The sequence below is a fragment of the Furipterus horrens genome, unplaced genomic scaffold, assembly GCF_987537825.1.
Source record: "Furipterus horrens unplaced genomic scaffold, mFurHor1.1.pri manual_scaffold_11, whole genome shotgun sequence".
Classification (NCBI taxonomy): Eukaryota; Metazoa; Chordata; class Mammalia; order Chiroptera; family Furipteridae; genus Furipterus; species Furipterus horrens.
Window position 1 is genome coordinate 52,633,828 of NW_028327181.1, and position 16,614 is coordinate 52,650,441.

The 16,614-nt window shown below is 50.2% G+C and overlaps 1 protein-coding gene across 4 annotated transcripts in view; it reads left to right on the forward strand.

The window, feature by feature from the left end:
* Nucleotides 1-16,614, forward strand: part of GAS7 (growth arrest specific 7) — a 207,164-nt gene that overhangs the window by 154,636 nt on the left and 35,914 nt on the right. For all 4 annotated transcript variants that reach the window (XM_090291149.1, XM_090291150.1, XM_090291152.1 and 1 more), the window contains exon 4: nt 11,149-11,234. In XM_090291149.1, coding sequence (XP_090147275.1) covers nt 11,149-11,234 — 86 coding nt within the window. The remainder of the gene's footprint in view (nt 1-11,148; nt 11,235-16,614) is intronic.

Below are 16,614 nucleotides of genomic sequence, written 5' to 3' on the forward strand. Positions count from 1 at the left end.
AAGTATTCCTAGGGCAGCTTTCAAGCAGAGCATTCTGGAAAGGAAATAGGATTCCTTGTGAGGGTATGAGTTCTCCTCAGAAAAGGTGTCATAGGGTGGTGGCCAAGATAGATGTTCCTGTAATAGGTAGGATGTTTGTTACTCTCACAAGACACTGAGTTCCAAGGTCCCAGAAGGTTGGTTGTGAGTCACACCAGTGGGGAGAACAGTTTCTGACTTCTCATGGTTTAGGCCTTGTTTTAAATGTCACCTCCTCCAAGAAGCCTTCCTTAACCAGTCAATTTAGTACCCTTGCCTAATGATTGGATTCCAGCAGTGTGCTCTTTCATTGACCTCAGAGTCATTCTCCATATTAGACTGACTATACACCTCCTGAGAGTGGGGACATGGTTTCTACTTTTTCTTTATGGAATCCCCAGTCCCCAGACAGAGCCTGGCCTCAGCGGTGAGTAAATTCACAAATCTCTCCACAGTCACATGGTTTTTAACCCCATTTGTTAGTTTTCCACTTTAGGTGTCAGCCTGGGTGATTGTGGCTATACCTCAGAATTTAAATGTCAGTAGCTTTGAACATGTGCAGATGGTTGTAGCTGGACAGAGGAGGGAGGGACACGGGAGGGACAGGCAGAAGCAGCAGTGACATCCTCAGCTCACGGGGCGGAGGCGGGGGAGGGGTGCGAACCAGAGTGGAGCTGGAGCTGAGAGCCTCCTTAACGTTCATGGAATGCAAAGTCAGCAGAGGGTTAATAGTTTACCTAACACATCCCAGGTAGTCAAAGGAAGAGCTAAAATAATAAAAATAAATAAAAAGTAATAAAAACTAACTAACTAGGCTCCGAAACCCTGGATCAGGAGAAAGGAGGGCAGACACAGGAGAGTGGGCCGGACCACTACCTACAGAGCCGGGGGTGGGGGGTCTTTTGGACATTCTCCACCACTGATACATGAAGAAATCAAAGTGTGATCAAAGGATGTATTTAGGGATAATGAAGATCGCCAGAGCAGAACTCGAAACCAAATTGGTGGACAGACCAACCTCTGTAGGGTCACCTGAGGCCTAGGAGAGGGCATGGGTCGGGGTTTCCCATGCAGCATTCTTTTAGGCTTTTCACTTTTTAAAATTTATATATATATATATATATATATATATATACACACACACACACACACACATATATAGTTTTGGTTTTTTTAACTTAAAAAATACTTTTATTTAAAAAAGGAATTGCCTAGTGGGGAAGGGAAATGGGTGTTCACTCCAGGTTGCCTAGGGGCAGGTGAGTGCTGCTTTATCTGTGATCAGATCGAGTCCCAGAACCGGCCCATTCAGTCCTCCTACCTATTGTTTGACAACAGGCAGTCCTGGGCATGCTGACTTCTGTGTTGTTGTTCTTGTGTTTTTTTAACAAGAGAAATGCCATTGTGAATCATGCGAGGTGTGGCCCTCTGTCCTGGCTGGCTCTAGGCCAGCCACACACCAGGAAGAAACCCAGCCTTCTCTTCCAGCCAGAGTGGTCCATGGAGCAGAACAGGACAGGACAGGGTCACGGGCAGAGGAGGCTTGGGCATGCAGCAGTGACAGGTGTGAGTGCCACGGCCTGCTGTGCTGGCAGAGCTGGTCAGGGAACTTGTCCTTTGAGTCCCAGGGGTCACCGCTGTAAAGCCTGCTCTCCCGAGGCTCTCCCCAGCAGCATCCTGTCCCTTTTCCCCTGTTTGTGGCTTTTGTGCCCCAGAGGAAGGGCTAGGAGGCACTGGCTCAGACCCCTGGCCCGAGGCCTAGGTGTGACACCTGCCTGCCTTCACCCAACAAGCACCCAGGAGTCCTGTCTGCCCAGCACTGAGCTGGGTGCTGGGGCTCCAAGTGTGGCCAATAAAGGTGGGGAGAAGGTGAGGTCAGGGATAAGAACTGGCGAGGTGGCCCAGGTGTGTGGGCACCGACTTGCCTGCCTCTGCTCCTGCCTCCCGAGGGGGAGTCCAAGGGAGCCTCGGTCTGTCAAGTTCTCTGCCAGAAAGGGCTTTGTAGTGAATGCGGTTGGAAACCTTTCCTCTGCTTTGGAGATTCACTGCACACATCAGCATTCCGGAGGCTCAGAGAAGGCTTGAAAGGAGACACCTGACTTGGTGCTTCTGCCCCTTTGTTTATTCGCAATATACATACAGTGGTGCCCCCCCACATCTGTGCAAGATGTACGGTCCAAGTCCCCTAGTGAATGCCTGAAATCGCATATAGTACCAAACCCTATAAATACTATGATAGAGTTTAATTTGTAAATTAGGCGCAGTAAGAGATTAACAACAAAAACTAAAAATAACATAGAACAATTATAACAACATACTGTTATAAAAGCTACATGAATGTGGCATTATCAAGTAAAATATGGGTTCCTGGAACACAGGCACTACGGTACCAGGACAGTCAGTGTGACGGCCAGGAGAGCTGCTGAGGGACGGACAGGTGGGGCGCGGACAGCGATGGCGACGCTGGACGGTGCAGGATCTCGGCGTGGTCCTCAGAAAGTCACGCACTTCGTACAATGAATTGTTTGTTTCTGGAACGTTCCATTTAATGTTTTTGGATGATGGTTGACCATGGTTACCTGAACCCGTGGAAGACGAAACCGTGATAAGGGGACCTCCTGTCCGCCCTTGTTAAGCTTCTCAGGCTCTAGGGCAGCGGGCCTCGGCTCAGGGGCGATTCTGCCTACTAGGGGCCATTGGGCAATGCCCGTCATTTTTGGCCGTCACCGTTCAGGGGAAGCACCACAGGTAGGTATCCAGTGGGTCAAGGCCAGTGGAGCTGCTGGCACACTACAGGGCTGCGCGCATCACCCAGCCCCAGTGTCAGCGGTGCCAGGGCGGAGAAGCCAGGTTCTAGGTGACTCAGAGCTCCCGGCTGGACCTGCTCAGGGTCACTGGGCAACAGACCGCGACCCATGGAAATGAGGAGCAGCAGGAAACCTACGGAACCCCTGTTCTTTGGTTCTGAGACCCACCTTTCATTCCTCCCCACCCCCAGCCCAACGTTTTAATACGGGGTTGGGCACAAGTAGGTTTATGGCTGTGAGTACGTGAAACACAGAGTTTATTCTTGCATTATTATTTATTGTTGTATTATTTGCCATATGAAGAACTATAAGCCTACTTTTGTCCCACCCTGTGTCTTGGAAATGAGGTGCACCCTGCAGTCAGTGGTGTGTCCAGTTCAATTGGAAGTGTCTTTTCTTTTCCCTTCCTTAGTGCCCTTAAAATAAGGGCGCCTCTAACAGTCAGTGCCTTCCTCGATTTGTGAAGTTCACACTTGTTAGACTGGGGCCTCGCGTCTCCTTGCCAGGCCTCACACCGACCATTGACCCAGAGGAAGGTCATGGCCAAGGTGCTGCCCAGCCCTCCGCGGTCTGAGATTGGTGATGGTCTCTACCCCGGGGCATGAGCACACACCAGATCTCCATCCAGTCTCTGGGATGGAAGGGAAGAGGACCCACCAGGATCCAGGACATTTTAACATCTTCCCTAGATGTTTTTAACCTAAACCTCATAACTGAAGAATGAAATAATAGCCACGTTGGTTTTCTCTCGACAGGGGAGCGCTGGGTTTTTGCAGCCATTCTTTCATTCCATTTTACACACAGCTTTCAGGAGATTGAATTTTATTGTGGGGAGCGAAATAGATCAATGAGAACAGGAAGTTGCTTCTAATGGGAGCCAGCCCTGTCCTCCTGCTCCTATGGTGCCTGCCTCCTCTCCTGGCGACACTCTGGGCCCTGGATCTCAGCCCCTTTTTTTTTGGCTGGTGCTTCTGCAAGCTATAGTGATGGCATTTCAAGCCATCTCATTAAAAAAAAAAATATGCCAGATGCTCTTCTCTGTCCTGGGGATATAGCCACAAACAAGCCATACCTGTGTGGTCCCTACTCCCATGAACCTATACCTAGCGGGGGAGCTGGACAAACAAGTACACGCGAAATAGGTCAGATTTCCCTTGTATTTCTAATGCAAGGAATGAAAACAGGACGGAGGGCCTGCGGAGTCAGGGAAGGTGTCAGCAGGGGAAGCGTTAAAGACACTGAGACTGGTAGCTGTGTGGGGTGGTGAAATGTTCTGGGCCAGGGAACAACTGTTGCAAAGGCCCTGGGGCAGGAGTGATCTCGGCGTGCTTGAGGACAGAAAGCAGGCGACAGAGGAGGGTGTTGGTGTTGGTGTTTCCTTCTGAATGTGGTTGGTGTGGGGGTAAAAGCACAGTTCAGCGGAGACATCCTGCCTTCCTGAGAAGCTGCCTCCCTGGAGCAGCCAGGCAGCCCAGGGCTCTGTCAAGACTGCTCTTGGTTAGCTGGGATGGCGGCTGGGGTGCTTACCTGCAAGGTGGGCTGGGGAGGGGTGAGGGCAATGTGGAAAACTCAACCACACTTACTGGCCACTGACATCCAATATGGTCGCTCCTGAAGAACATGGGAAATGTGGGCAGGAAAAATGTCAGTGAGAACCGCAAATTAGCCCAGCCAAGCCACGTCGAGGCAGCCTCCCATTCACGGACTCAGGGTGGGGGCTGGGGATTGGCGAAGAAGGCCATGAGGCTCGGTTTCACTTTTGAGCTGTAGCTTCATGAGCTTCCAGGAAGGGCCGCCTCCAGACAGAGAGCACAAGCACATCCATCCAGGTTACAGCTGGGGAGGGGGAGGGGGCGGGAGGGAGGGCAGACAGCTCACCCAGAGCTCCCACAGACGGGCTCTGCTCTGTGAGTGGAGGGTGCACACTGGACTGCTGGGCCGGGAACGCTCCCCACTGGCACCCTTTCTCGCCAGAGTTGTGGGAGCTGCGTTTATTCAGTAGCCTTGGCTAGAGACTAGTTAACGCCAGCCCTTCCGGGTGAAGTCCACATAAGTCAAGTTTAAACCCACACAGAATACCTAAGACGCTATTAGGTAACCACTGCAAATGTTAAAAATCATCTTTGGGCTGGTGTAATGTGCCGCATGGAAGTAACGATTCAGAGGCGGGGAGAGAGTAGCAGGCAGAGGGAAAGAATGCAAGTGCAGATGAGGTTCTGGGAGTTCCCTGTATGAGCCACTGGGGAGAAGGGATGTGACCGTGACTGTAGAGAACAGTGTGTCCCGTAACTGCCATGGAAATGTTCTGTACCTGTACTGTTCAACATGGTAGCCGCTGGGCAGAGGCACTTCATGGATCCTGGAAATGCGACCAGTGTTCCTAGGAATGGAATTTTTAATTTAGTGTAACTTAATTTAACACCTTTTTTATTCTGGAATAATTTTAGATTTACAGAAACATTATAAAGACAGTACAGAGAATTCTTGTATCCCCTTTACTCAGTTTCCCCTAATGTTAATGTCTTACATAGCCAAAACTAAGAAAGGAACATTGTACATTACTATTAATGAAACTAGATTTTATTTTATTTCACCAATTTTTCCAGCATTGTTTTTCTGTTCTAGGATCCAATCCTGGATACCACATTGCATTTAGTTTTTATTTAATTTTTTTAATGTTCACCCAAGGATATGTTTATTGGTGTAAGAGAGAGGGAAAGGAGGAGAGAGAGAGATCAGTTCCCTCCTGTATGCACCCTGACTAGGGATAGAACCTGCAACCTTGGTGTGTGCCCTGACCAGGAATTGAACCCATGACCTTTTGATGTATGGGACGATGTTCCAACCAACTGAGCCACCCAGCCAGGGTTTATTTAATTTTATAAAATTTAAATAGCCACCTGTGGCTAGCAGCTGCCTCATCAGACTGGGCAGGTGTCTAGAATGAATTCCTTTCTGAGCTTCTGGGCCTGGGATATGCATTGAACTTGTGTGTGTGTGTGTGTGCGTGTGTGTGTGTATGTGTGTGTGTTTAAAATGAAGGAAATCTATCTTTCATTGAGTTTCCCTTGGGGGCATGGGGTTGTCAAGAACGCTGGGTTCAGGTTCTGACTTCGTCCAATCTTGGCGCCTGAGCGTTCTGGGGGATGGATCATCCTCAGGGGAACAGCTTGCCCCCTGCAGGCCTGGGGAAGCCAGGTCCCAGGGGGCCAGGGAGAGCCTGCCCATGCACCTTGGAGCCAACCAGGCGTGTGTGCAGACAGACAGTGTGCTTCTCCTCAGCAGAGGCGCCCCGGGGAAGCGGCTCCAGAGCCGGGCCTCACCCAAACCACACTTTCCTCTCTGGATCAGGAAGCCCCGAACGCCTGTCCTCCCCCTTGCATGCACAAGCACAGCCCGACCTGCGCTCTGCAGGGTCTGCAACTCGCCAGGCCCTCGGGCAGATCTCACCAAGGGCTTCAGGGAGGGCCTTGGCTCCCCTGTGAGGAGGGGTTTGCATTTCCTTCAGGAACTGTGTTTTCACCGCCAAGACCCCAGGGGACCTTACACGCGCCCATTTAATCTTTGGTGGCCTGGAGAATAGCCCCTGATTTTCACCAGTCACAACCACGGGGGCAAATATATGTACTGTGAGTTCTGTTGTGGGGAATAGTTTACATCTTGGACACCCAGGCGAGATAGTGAGGACCGGGTGGCCAGACAGAGACTTCCGACCAGAAGACTATAAACATAAAACTGCTCCTGTAAACAGGCCAGGCTAGACGCTGCACTCACCTGCGAAGGTGAGTGTGATCCCAGAAGAGTGACTTCCAAGGCCTCACTAGGCGTGGTGGTGGCTCTGAGGGACACAGGGACTGTGCCTTCAGGGCTGTGAGCACACGGGGGGCCACTGTGCTTGCCTGACCTCTAAACCTGCCTTCCGACAGCTGCCGCGGTGATTCCCAAAGTGAGGCCACTGTCTTCAGGGTATTCTGCCCAAGACAGGTCCTGTGTCCCCCTAACTGTAGGAGTGGTGCAAACAGTTGCCTTGTTTGAGGCTCGCAGAGTGCACCAGCCTATTTTAAGAGGCCTACTGTGAACAAACCAACTTAAATCTGAATAATGGGGACATTTGTCCCAAACTCTTTGGACCCTTCACCTTCACTGCTTATCATTATAATAGACAGCCTGCAGAATTGAGGCTGCGTGTCACCGCAGGGGACTGTTCCATCCCACCGTGTTGGGCATGTGATGGAAGGGAGGGTGGCGGGGGAGGAGATTTCAGAAACAAGGCCTCCGGGCACCCCGGGGTCATAACCTTGAGGAAAGAAGTTTCTGTGTTTATTCTGCAGAGAAGGGAGATTGGACCAGACCTAAAGGGGGCCAGAAGGGTTGTCCAGAGATGATTTTCTTGCTTGGAAAAGTAATCTACTCTTTGGGTTTCTTTAGGGAACAGGAACCTGGACGGTGGGGCTTAGAGGGCGGAGCTGGGAAGAGCAAGCCGAGCTATTGGGGGTGAGCCCTGGGCAAAAGTCATGGCTCCTCTCTGTTGCCTTGGTGTCTCTTAGCAACCCATCCTGTTTCTTTCTCGTTTTTAACCACTTCCCTCTTCTTCCACCCCTGAAGACCTCCTTCTTCTCCCTTCCACCCAAGTATCTGGCCCCTCCTCTCATTACACATCTCCCAGGATCTCTCTCTATCTGTGTAACTGCCCACAAAGAGGCGTGAAACGTGTGCTTCTGTGTGTTTACATTTGTATCTGAAGTTACTAAAGTTACTAGATAGAGCTTCTTACTCCCTTTTCTTATCTTAAAAACAGCTAATTTGGCATTTTGCATTTTTTCTTGTATCCCAAACCAAATTATGTTCCTTATGGTTATGAGTGATCTTTGATCAATTTTGTTTTATCCCCCTGCCCCCGGAAGCTGGAGGCCTCAAAAGCACCCACCTCTGGCCTCATTAGTTCCGTGTCTAAGCCTTGGTGAGCTGGGAGCCTGGAGGCTGGGGGTGCCAACTAGGAGGGCTTGTGGGTGAGCCGTGACTGTCCCCAGCCCCACGGATCACTTTTCTGAATGTGCCTGCCACTGAGTAAAATGCAGCAAGACAGGGCGTCAGAGTGGAGCTTGCTGTGTGGGGAGAAATGGTTGAATGGAAAATTATTTTTTCTTTCCCAGTAATTGTTTTGACATGAGCAGTAATTAGCCAACAGCTGACAGCCAAGAACTGAAGCTACAACCAGAGAATGGATTAGGGGCAGAATGCCCTGCATCAGATCGTTCCTGGCTGCCCTTAGCACGGCGGACTGGAGCCTGGGGTGCGGGATGCCAGAGAGAGGGAGCGGTGGGCTGAGGGTGCAGCTGAGGTGCTGTGAGGGGAGTCAGGGAGGTCAGAAGGGCAGAGTTGGGGACAACCTTGGCCTACAGGGATCCCACACCATCAAAGGTGGTGACTGGTTCCAAACTAAGGCCTGCTCAGGTAAGGATGTCCGTATCTTGTTGTCATAGGCACGTTGAATGGTGGTTCTGTTTTTGTGGTGGATAGATTTTAGGCCCAGGGTAAGCAGGCACAGTATAATGAACTGGGGAACTTGCCACATCTTTCTATATTGGGGTGCAGTGTGTGCCTTAGGCTTTTCTCTGTTGAGAGCTTGAACGAATTTGCCCATACAACTGTCTGGATCCAGTGCCTTTGGGACGGAGGCCATTTTTCAAAGGTTTTACACATTTGGGTGTTTTCTAATGTCCTCTGAAACCGTTTTTGACCATTTGAATCTTATGGAAGGTTTTGTATCTTTTAGCATAGAATATAAGTCATATGCTCTTGCATTTAAAAAAATCTCTATTCTGTTGGTGATGCTTCTGTTTCCCTTCTAATTCGCAATTCTGAGCATTTGTGTTCTCTTTCACTCGCAAATGACACAGGCTGATCTGCCTTTTTTATCACTGTGGTACTGTCCCACCCCCCACCCCCAAACACACACACACGCACACACACACACACACACACACACACACACACACAGCCAGCCAGGGTTGCTAATGTTATTCTATTCATGAGTATCTACTGCCATATTTATATCTCTTTCTCATATTTTCCTTTGGTTTATTTCATTGGCTTTTTCTAAATTTTAAAATTGAATGTTTAGTTCATTTATTTTTATTTGTCCTTGGCTTTGGTAATGAAATAATTAAGGCTGTAGATTTTCCTCCAAATATAATTCAGGCCTTGTCTCATTTGTTTTTTGCTGTGTTCTTTCTCATTATAGTGTATAATTATTGTTTTAAATTTCTCTTTGACCTGAAATTATTTAACATGGCATTTTCTTAAATTTCTAAGCATTTGGGAGTTGGGGGAATGGAGACTTATGTATTTGTTCTTTTATTATTAATACCTACTTTTATTACTTTCTGCTCAAAGAATGTGGCTTTTGTTCTTTATGCCCTTTGTAATTTATTGATATTTTATTTGTGGGTTAAATATGCCCAACTTGTTCTTCTTAATGTTCCACGGCTTCTTGGCAAAAGATCCTATCCTTGTAGGGTATTATGTGTCATACATCTCATTCAGTCAGCTTTTTCAATTAAATCACCAAGATTTCCCACATCCGCACGTCTGTCCTCCGACCACTCACAGGCTGGGAGCTGCATGTGAAGGTTCCCTGCTGTTCTTCTGAGGTTTCTCAGCCTTGAGGTTCTTTCCGTTTCAATGCTATGCTGCCTGATAAGTAACATTTCTCAAATGTTAGGCCTTCAGCAGGGGTTGTGTCTAACACGGGTCCCGTGCCCTTGGGCCGTAGCTTTTGCTGATAGGAGGGGATTGTCCTCGGCCCCCTGAGCATGGCATTCTCCGAAGCTCTTGGAATTCTGGTCCCCCTCTTTACTGGACGACTCCTAGGTAGTGTCAGCATTTGACCAGATGGCTGAGGGCAAGTTCAAAGAGGACTGTGGCTGCCCACGTGGGGCTCATTTATTCCTTGTCCCATCCCAGGCTGCTGCCCTGGGGGCCGGCTCTGTGCTCAGGCCCAGCTGCCCACTGGCGTCTGCTGAGCGTGGCTCTGTTCTCAGGTGGCCCTGGGGTCTCACTGCAGCAGGGGAGGGTGCGGCCACCCCCAGCATGAGGAAGGGTCTCCGTGGGTAGCCATCATCGCCCCGTGCCTGCCTCGCACCCTGGCCAGTCCAGATGCGTAGGGGTCGCTGACTTCTAGTCATTCACCCCTCTGCTTCCTGCCACACTGAGCAGCTCTCTCAACACAACTGTGATCTGGACATCAGTCTATGTATCTTTCTCCAGTCCCGCCTGCACAGTGGATGTGTTGTGGCCCTTCCTCCAGGCAGGCTTTCTTGGTTGGTCTCCAGTGATGGTGCATTCTCGGGGTTCAAGGACTAGATTCAGGAACAAGGCAGTAAACCTCCCTCTCTCCACCCATCCCCTTATATTTTTTAGGAAGTCCTTTAGAATTTACAGACCCATTTTGCAAGTATTGTCTCATTAGATTTTCATACTAACCAAGTAGGTTTGGCGACCGGGTAGAATTATCTCCATTTTATGGCTACGGACGCCGAGGAGTACTGAGGAGGAGCCAGTGTCTGAGCCCACAACGGTGCCCTGAAAGCAGCACCGCCTTTGGGAACTGAGGGCGTGTGGGCCGCGCCATGCCTTTGTGACATCAGGGCATGCAGGGGCAGTGGGGCCTGCAGGTCACCTCTGCCCCCCGACCAGTCTGTTAGCTCACACTGCGAGCATGTCACAAGGGCAGGATTTTAGAGCCCTGAATTTTTTTCCTTTCTTAACTTTGGGAAAACTGACTCAGGAAGGATGTTGTCCTCTGATCACCCAGCTATTAATTGGCAAAGCCAGTTTTCATGGAAGCCAATGAACAGAGTCCTCCTTCCATTATAGCCATACCACACTGGGACAGTGGGGTACAGAGGTCCTCAGAGAGCAGTTTGTCAGGGGGAATTACAGGAAGGTGCTGGCAGGGCTCCCTGACTCCAGAGAGAGTTTGGACCCTTGAGCAGCACCAGTGACCACACTGATGTCACATTTTTAGTGATGGCCATTGGCTTATCATGACCTCTCCTCTGACAAGCACATTCCTTTTCCTCTCTGGTGCAAAAGGAAACTGGTTCCCCTGAGAGTTCAGTGATTGGGTGCTGGGGATTGGAGAGATGCTCTCAGCCCCCTTCCAGCTCTGTAAATGCTGGTGAGACCCTGGGCCATGGTCCTCACCACCAAGACCTCTCAGCACAGGCCGCGAGGTGGGAGCAGGGGCTGCAGTTGCAGGACATCAGAGGTGCCCGTCTGTGGCCGGCACAGCGTCTGAGCAGTGTTTCTGTCCCCGCAGTGAATGGATACCACGTGTCGGGGACCCCAGCGCACCCTCCCGAGACTGCCCACATGAATGTCCGCAAATCCACCTACGACTCCCAGGTAAGGGGCCCTGTTATGGGAGGTGGGGGAGGCGTTGATGCAGGGTCGGGGAGGTGTCATTACCATGGGTACCTATGGGGGTGAAGCGGGCCACAGACAGTCCACTTCTGCCCTGAGTAGTTGGTCTGTCTGGGTCATTCCAACGTACGGAGCTGTGGCTTGCTTGGTTTTCTCTAGAAGTTGGGGGCGGTTTGGAGTGGGGAGGTGAGGACGGCATTGTAGATGCTGCAAGGACCGAGGTTCCATCCTGCTGTCTGGATCCCTGACACACAGAGTCTCAGTTTTCCACGACTTTAAGAATAAGTAGGAGGCCAAGTTGTTTCCCTTTTCTACACGTTCCCTTCCTATCCCAGACCTCACCCAGAATGGAATTTTGTAAAATGTTTGATCGCCTTCAATAATCTAGTGTGGAGACAGCACAGAGCTGGAAAGAAACGGGGGTATGTTGGAAGATTTCCAAACTGCTTTTGCATTCACCGATTTGGTGGGCATGTGTGCAAACACATGAGGCGGGTGGCAGTGCTGCTCCTGTGTCACAGAGGAGGCCACCGAGGCCCAGACGGTTAAGTGACTCACGCACAATCACTAGGTGGTCGGACTGAACCCTGATGCCGCAGGCTTCTCAGCTGCATTAAGCTGCTCTAGAGGACTGAGGACTGGTCTTACTTGTTTGTTCGTAAATTACCTGTAAAACATTCTCAGTGAAGTCTCCAATCTCCATCATACCTTTCTGGGAATTAAAATGCGGGGCGCCGGGATGTGATGGTGATGGTGATGATGATGATGATGATGACGATGACGATGGTGATGACGACACTGCTGTCAACTGACGACATGTATGTGCCCGTCCCTGGGAGAAAGCCCGCAGGGTCTGTTACTACAGCTGGCTAAACCAGGATCCTTAGCTTCAACGCAGGAAACTCATTTTTGGAAATGTAATTAAATTGTTGTCTTAGGAAGCTGAGTGCTGGACTCAGCGTCAGTTTCGTTAAAACTCTGGAAACGAATTTGGACATTCGTGTGGGCCAAGGCTTCTTGGACTCCCCCAAACCTCCTGTGAGAAAGCAGATTCTGATTCCGGAGGCATAAGGAGGGGCCTGAGGTTCTGTTTCCAGCCAGTGCCCAGATGCTGCTGCTGATCGGGGCCATGCCCTGGGCAGTCGATGCTGCACACACGTGTGTATGTCCCCTTCAGTCCCCTGCTCACGGCTCACATCAGGGCCCTGGCCTTGTGTGTGGCCTGCGCAGCTGCCCACTTGCCTTCTCCACCCAGCCTCTGGCAGTCTGTTTGAGATGAAGCTTATTTGCCACCTGGCTGAGGAATGTCTTCTAAAGACATCAGCCTCATTTCTGCTGAGGTTTATCAACAACTGAAAAAGCTGGGGCTGCCCTGGGCATCATCAGGAAGAGTATTGGAGGCCCCCCACCCCAATCATTCTTTCTTCCTTCCCCAACAGAACATGGCTCCCCCACCCCAAAATACTATAAAGGTGTTACTCAACCATTTAAAACAAAATGTATACTGATAACAACCTTCTCAGAAGCCACTGGATGGTGTGTGCCTTAAGCCTTTGACCCAGGAAGCTCCCTTTCATCATCTGCTCTTGGGATGTACCCAGGGATTCTGACTTATGCATGAAGCGGTTCACTCAAGCAGTATTTGCAGCATTGGACCTAACCTAATGACCCAGCAACAGGGGATGGTGCGTAAGATGGATTCCGGCACCTAACATCCCGCCTACCAGTGATATGCAGTCATTAAAAAAGCATTCTTCTGAAAAATGTAATAATTTAGGGGAATGCTGGAAACATAGTACTGAGTGGGAAAAGCAGGACACAGACTGCATATACTGTCAGTCTTATTTGGGGGCAAGAAAGCTAGATATGTGGGAAAACAAATAACTGAGAGAAAAATAAACCAGGCATTGAGGGTGGCTCAGTCTGCATCGGAGACTGGGCTTCTCCATTGGGACATTGGCAGTGTGTGGGGACATTCTGGTTGTCACAGCTGCAGGGAGGGTACTGCTGGCTCGTAGTTAGTAGGGGTCAGTGATATTACTGAGCACCCACAGTGCGTGGGGCAGCCCCTACCACCCAAGAACTGCCAGTTTGCAAAGATGGATGGTGCTGAGGCTGAGAAACCATTGTCTTGGTCATTTTACTTTGCTTTATCCTTTTCAAATTTCCTGGAATGAACACATTTTACTTTATAGAAGGCAGATAGAATGAGCATAATTAAGAAAGAAGAAGAAGAAGAGGTTAGAAGTGAGGTACTAGCAATTAAGGATGCAGGGAGTGTCAGCTCTGGAGACCCAGGCCCGGGCAGGCCACGCCTGGGCAGGAATGCTGGAATTGGGGGATGATGGTGTTGACAATTGTATCCTCAAAGTAACAAGAATAAATAATACAGCACATAGAAAGAGCAGGTACGCATCTGTGCACAGGGTCCCAGAACTATTGCATAAGGTAGGACGGTGTTCTCTCGGGCCATGAGGGGGTCTGTGAGCCCGGAGAGCGGGCTGTCCACAAAGGTGCTAGAGGCCAGTCATGGACACAGGAGAAGAATGTTTGATACTTACAGAGAGTGCTACCAACAGATCATCCCAAAGGGTATACAGTGTGCTCTTCAGCCCACATGGTATTTACTCACACGATCCCAGGCTGTCAGTTGTAATTAATAACCATTATGACTTAATATTTGAAGAATGAATGAATGAGCAAATGAACACATGGCTATTTGCAACTCAGAGTGGGGGCAGACAAAGTAGCTTGTTCAAATCCACTATGTGTTTTTCTTTTTCTGCTACTTGGTAGCTGCCTCTCTTTGAACAAGCTCATCAGGAACATTAGAATGTTGGGGAGGCGGGGGTGGGAGTATACTTAATCTTCGAGTGTGTCCCGACTCTGCTCCGCCATGGGCAGGACCGATGGCTGGGCGTCAAGCAGCCCCAAGGTGCCTGCCTCTCCTTCTCCCAGCCCTGGGACACCTTCACGGCCCGCACAGGTGGTGGTGATCTGGCGCCACCCAGCGGAAGTTTTCAAATCTGCAGCCCTGGGCGGGCTGCCTGGGTACTGGATCAATGAGGCCCACCTGATTGGAGAAGCAGGGGGATCAAAGGCTGATAGTCTTGCTGGCCTTTGCAGAAGCACATCCTCGCCTGTCCCCTGCCTGCCTGCCTGACCGCCTGAGGCTGTGTTGGTGGGAACCCTCTCAGATCCCTTAGCAGGTATGAGGAAGGCAAGGGGCCTGCCCGCCAGCGCCTAGGCCCTTTTGTGACTCACCTTTCAATAGTCCTGGCTTCCCTTGACCTTCCCCCTAGAAAGACACAGGAGAGGGGAAAGGAAATGGGACTAAGGGCCTGGAAGTTTAAGGGACCCCTGGAGAATAGAGTTTGGGGTAGAGGAAGAGGTGAAGTACTGAGAGCTTGTTTACTTAACCCTCCTCTGCCCAGCGGCCCTCAGTAATACATGTTCTGTTGAGCATGTCCTTCTCCAGGCACTGGGCCATGGACAGCCGTAGCCCCTGCCCTGGTGGAGGTTTATAGCTGGTGCTGAGGAAGACAGGGGATAAATGAGTATTTCGTGTCAGCAGCAGTAAGAGCAGGAGTAAGAGCATGCTGCAAGGTCCGGGCGGTGTGAGTAGGAGTGGGAACGTCAGGGAAGACTCCTGTTGAAAAGGTGCTGAAGCGGAGCCTGGGAAGGGGCAAGGGCTTAGGCTGGCAATCAGGCAGGGAATACACGTTGCAGGCGAAGGGCAGAGCCCAGGTGGCGGCTGCCCGGGGGCGGGAAGGAGAGCCATGATCTCCGAGGGCCCACAGCTCACGAGCCAGGCTGTGGTTCACTAACAGCAGGTGGGGGGGGGGGGGAGATGAGGCTGGGGGCACCGTGCAAGTGCGCAGCCTGTTGTAGGAGCTTCGATTTTGTCCTAATAGTACCGGGGAGTCCCCGAGAGGCTTCAGGGAGGCTTCAAGGAGTCAGGGTGAGGGAGACGTGCGGAGAGGGGCTTGTAGAAGCAGCTGTTAGCGACCACCCCCAACCCCCTCTGCTTCCTACCGAGCACCCTCCTGCCTTCGCCACTCTGTTTGTGGGTCTTCACCTCACCGTGAGAGCACAGTGGCTCAGGCGAGGTGAGGAAACCAGGCTGGGGGGCTCTTTAAAAAGGGAAGGAGGAAAACTTTCTAGAATCATTGGCAGAGGAAATCAAAAAGCAAAAACAAACAGAAAAAAACACCCACTTTTATTAAGGACATTTGCAAGCATTTATAGAAGCAGAAGGAATACTATAATAAAGGACCATGGATCAGTCATTGAAGTTCAACAGTTCCTCAGCCAATCTTGTTTCATTTCTATTTCCAGTCCTTTCCCTGGCCCCCACTGGGTCACTTGGAAGTACATTCCTGACCTATTGTGTTAACTGTTAACTGTAAATGTTTTATAATGTGTCCAAAGCAGAAGACATACCCACAATACCATTAGCACATATAAGAAAACATTAATTCAATAATATCATCTAATACATATAATCCATATTTCTAACTCCCCAGCTATCCTCAGAATGACTGTGAAAGCTGCTTTTCTCCTCCATCCCGGATCCATTCAGGTTTCACAGAGGGATACGTTGGTTGCTATATCTCTTTAGTTTCTCTCTTTTTGAAACATCTTTATTGAGATATAATTTACATAGTGTGTAATTCACCCGTTTTGAGTGTACAATGCTGTGGTTTCTAGTGTAGTCACAAAGTTGTGCAGTCTTCATCACAGTCCATTTTAGAACATCTTCATTGCCCAGAAAAGAATTTCCCTAAGCCGTAGGCACCCACTGATCTACTCTGCCCCCATAGGTTTGCCTATTCTGGACATTGCGTATAAACTGCATCGTAGCATGTGTGGTCTCTCGCGTCTGGCTTCTTTCACGGAGCACGCCGTATCAGCCCTTCATTCTTTTTTGTTCCAATAGCTAAATAATCTTCTATCGCATGGATTTACTGTTTTATCTAAATCATCCCTTTCGTCACTTTTCATCTAGGCCATAGTTGCTACACATACGTTCTTTTGTCTTCCCTCATATTGACTTTTGGGGCTAAGGGTCCAGGTCAGTTGTCTTGTAGAAGGACGTACATTCTCGGTCTGTTTTCTCTTGCTCAGAATCGGCTTCGGCAGTTTGGCCAAGAGTACCGCCCGGGGCCTGCTCAGTGCTTCTCACCGTCAACGGCTGGAGATGCACGCTCCCAGGTCGCTGCCCCACCGGGCGGTGCTGAGTGCGAGCTCTCGCTTGACCAGATGGCTCCGCGACAGGGGTGCCTTTTTGCTTTTCAGTTTGTCAGCAAAGGTGGGGTGCTAGGGTGAGACGTGTGCCTATTCTGGTCCCTAACAGTCTCTT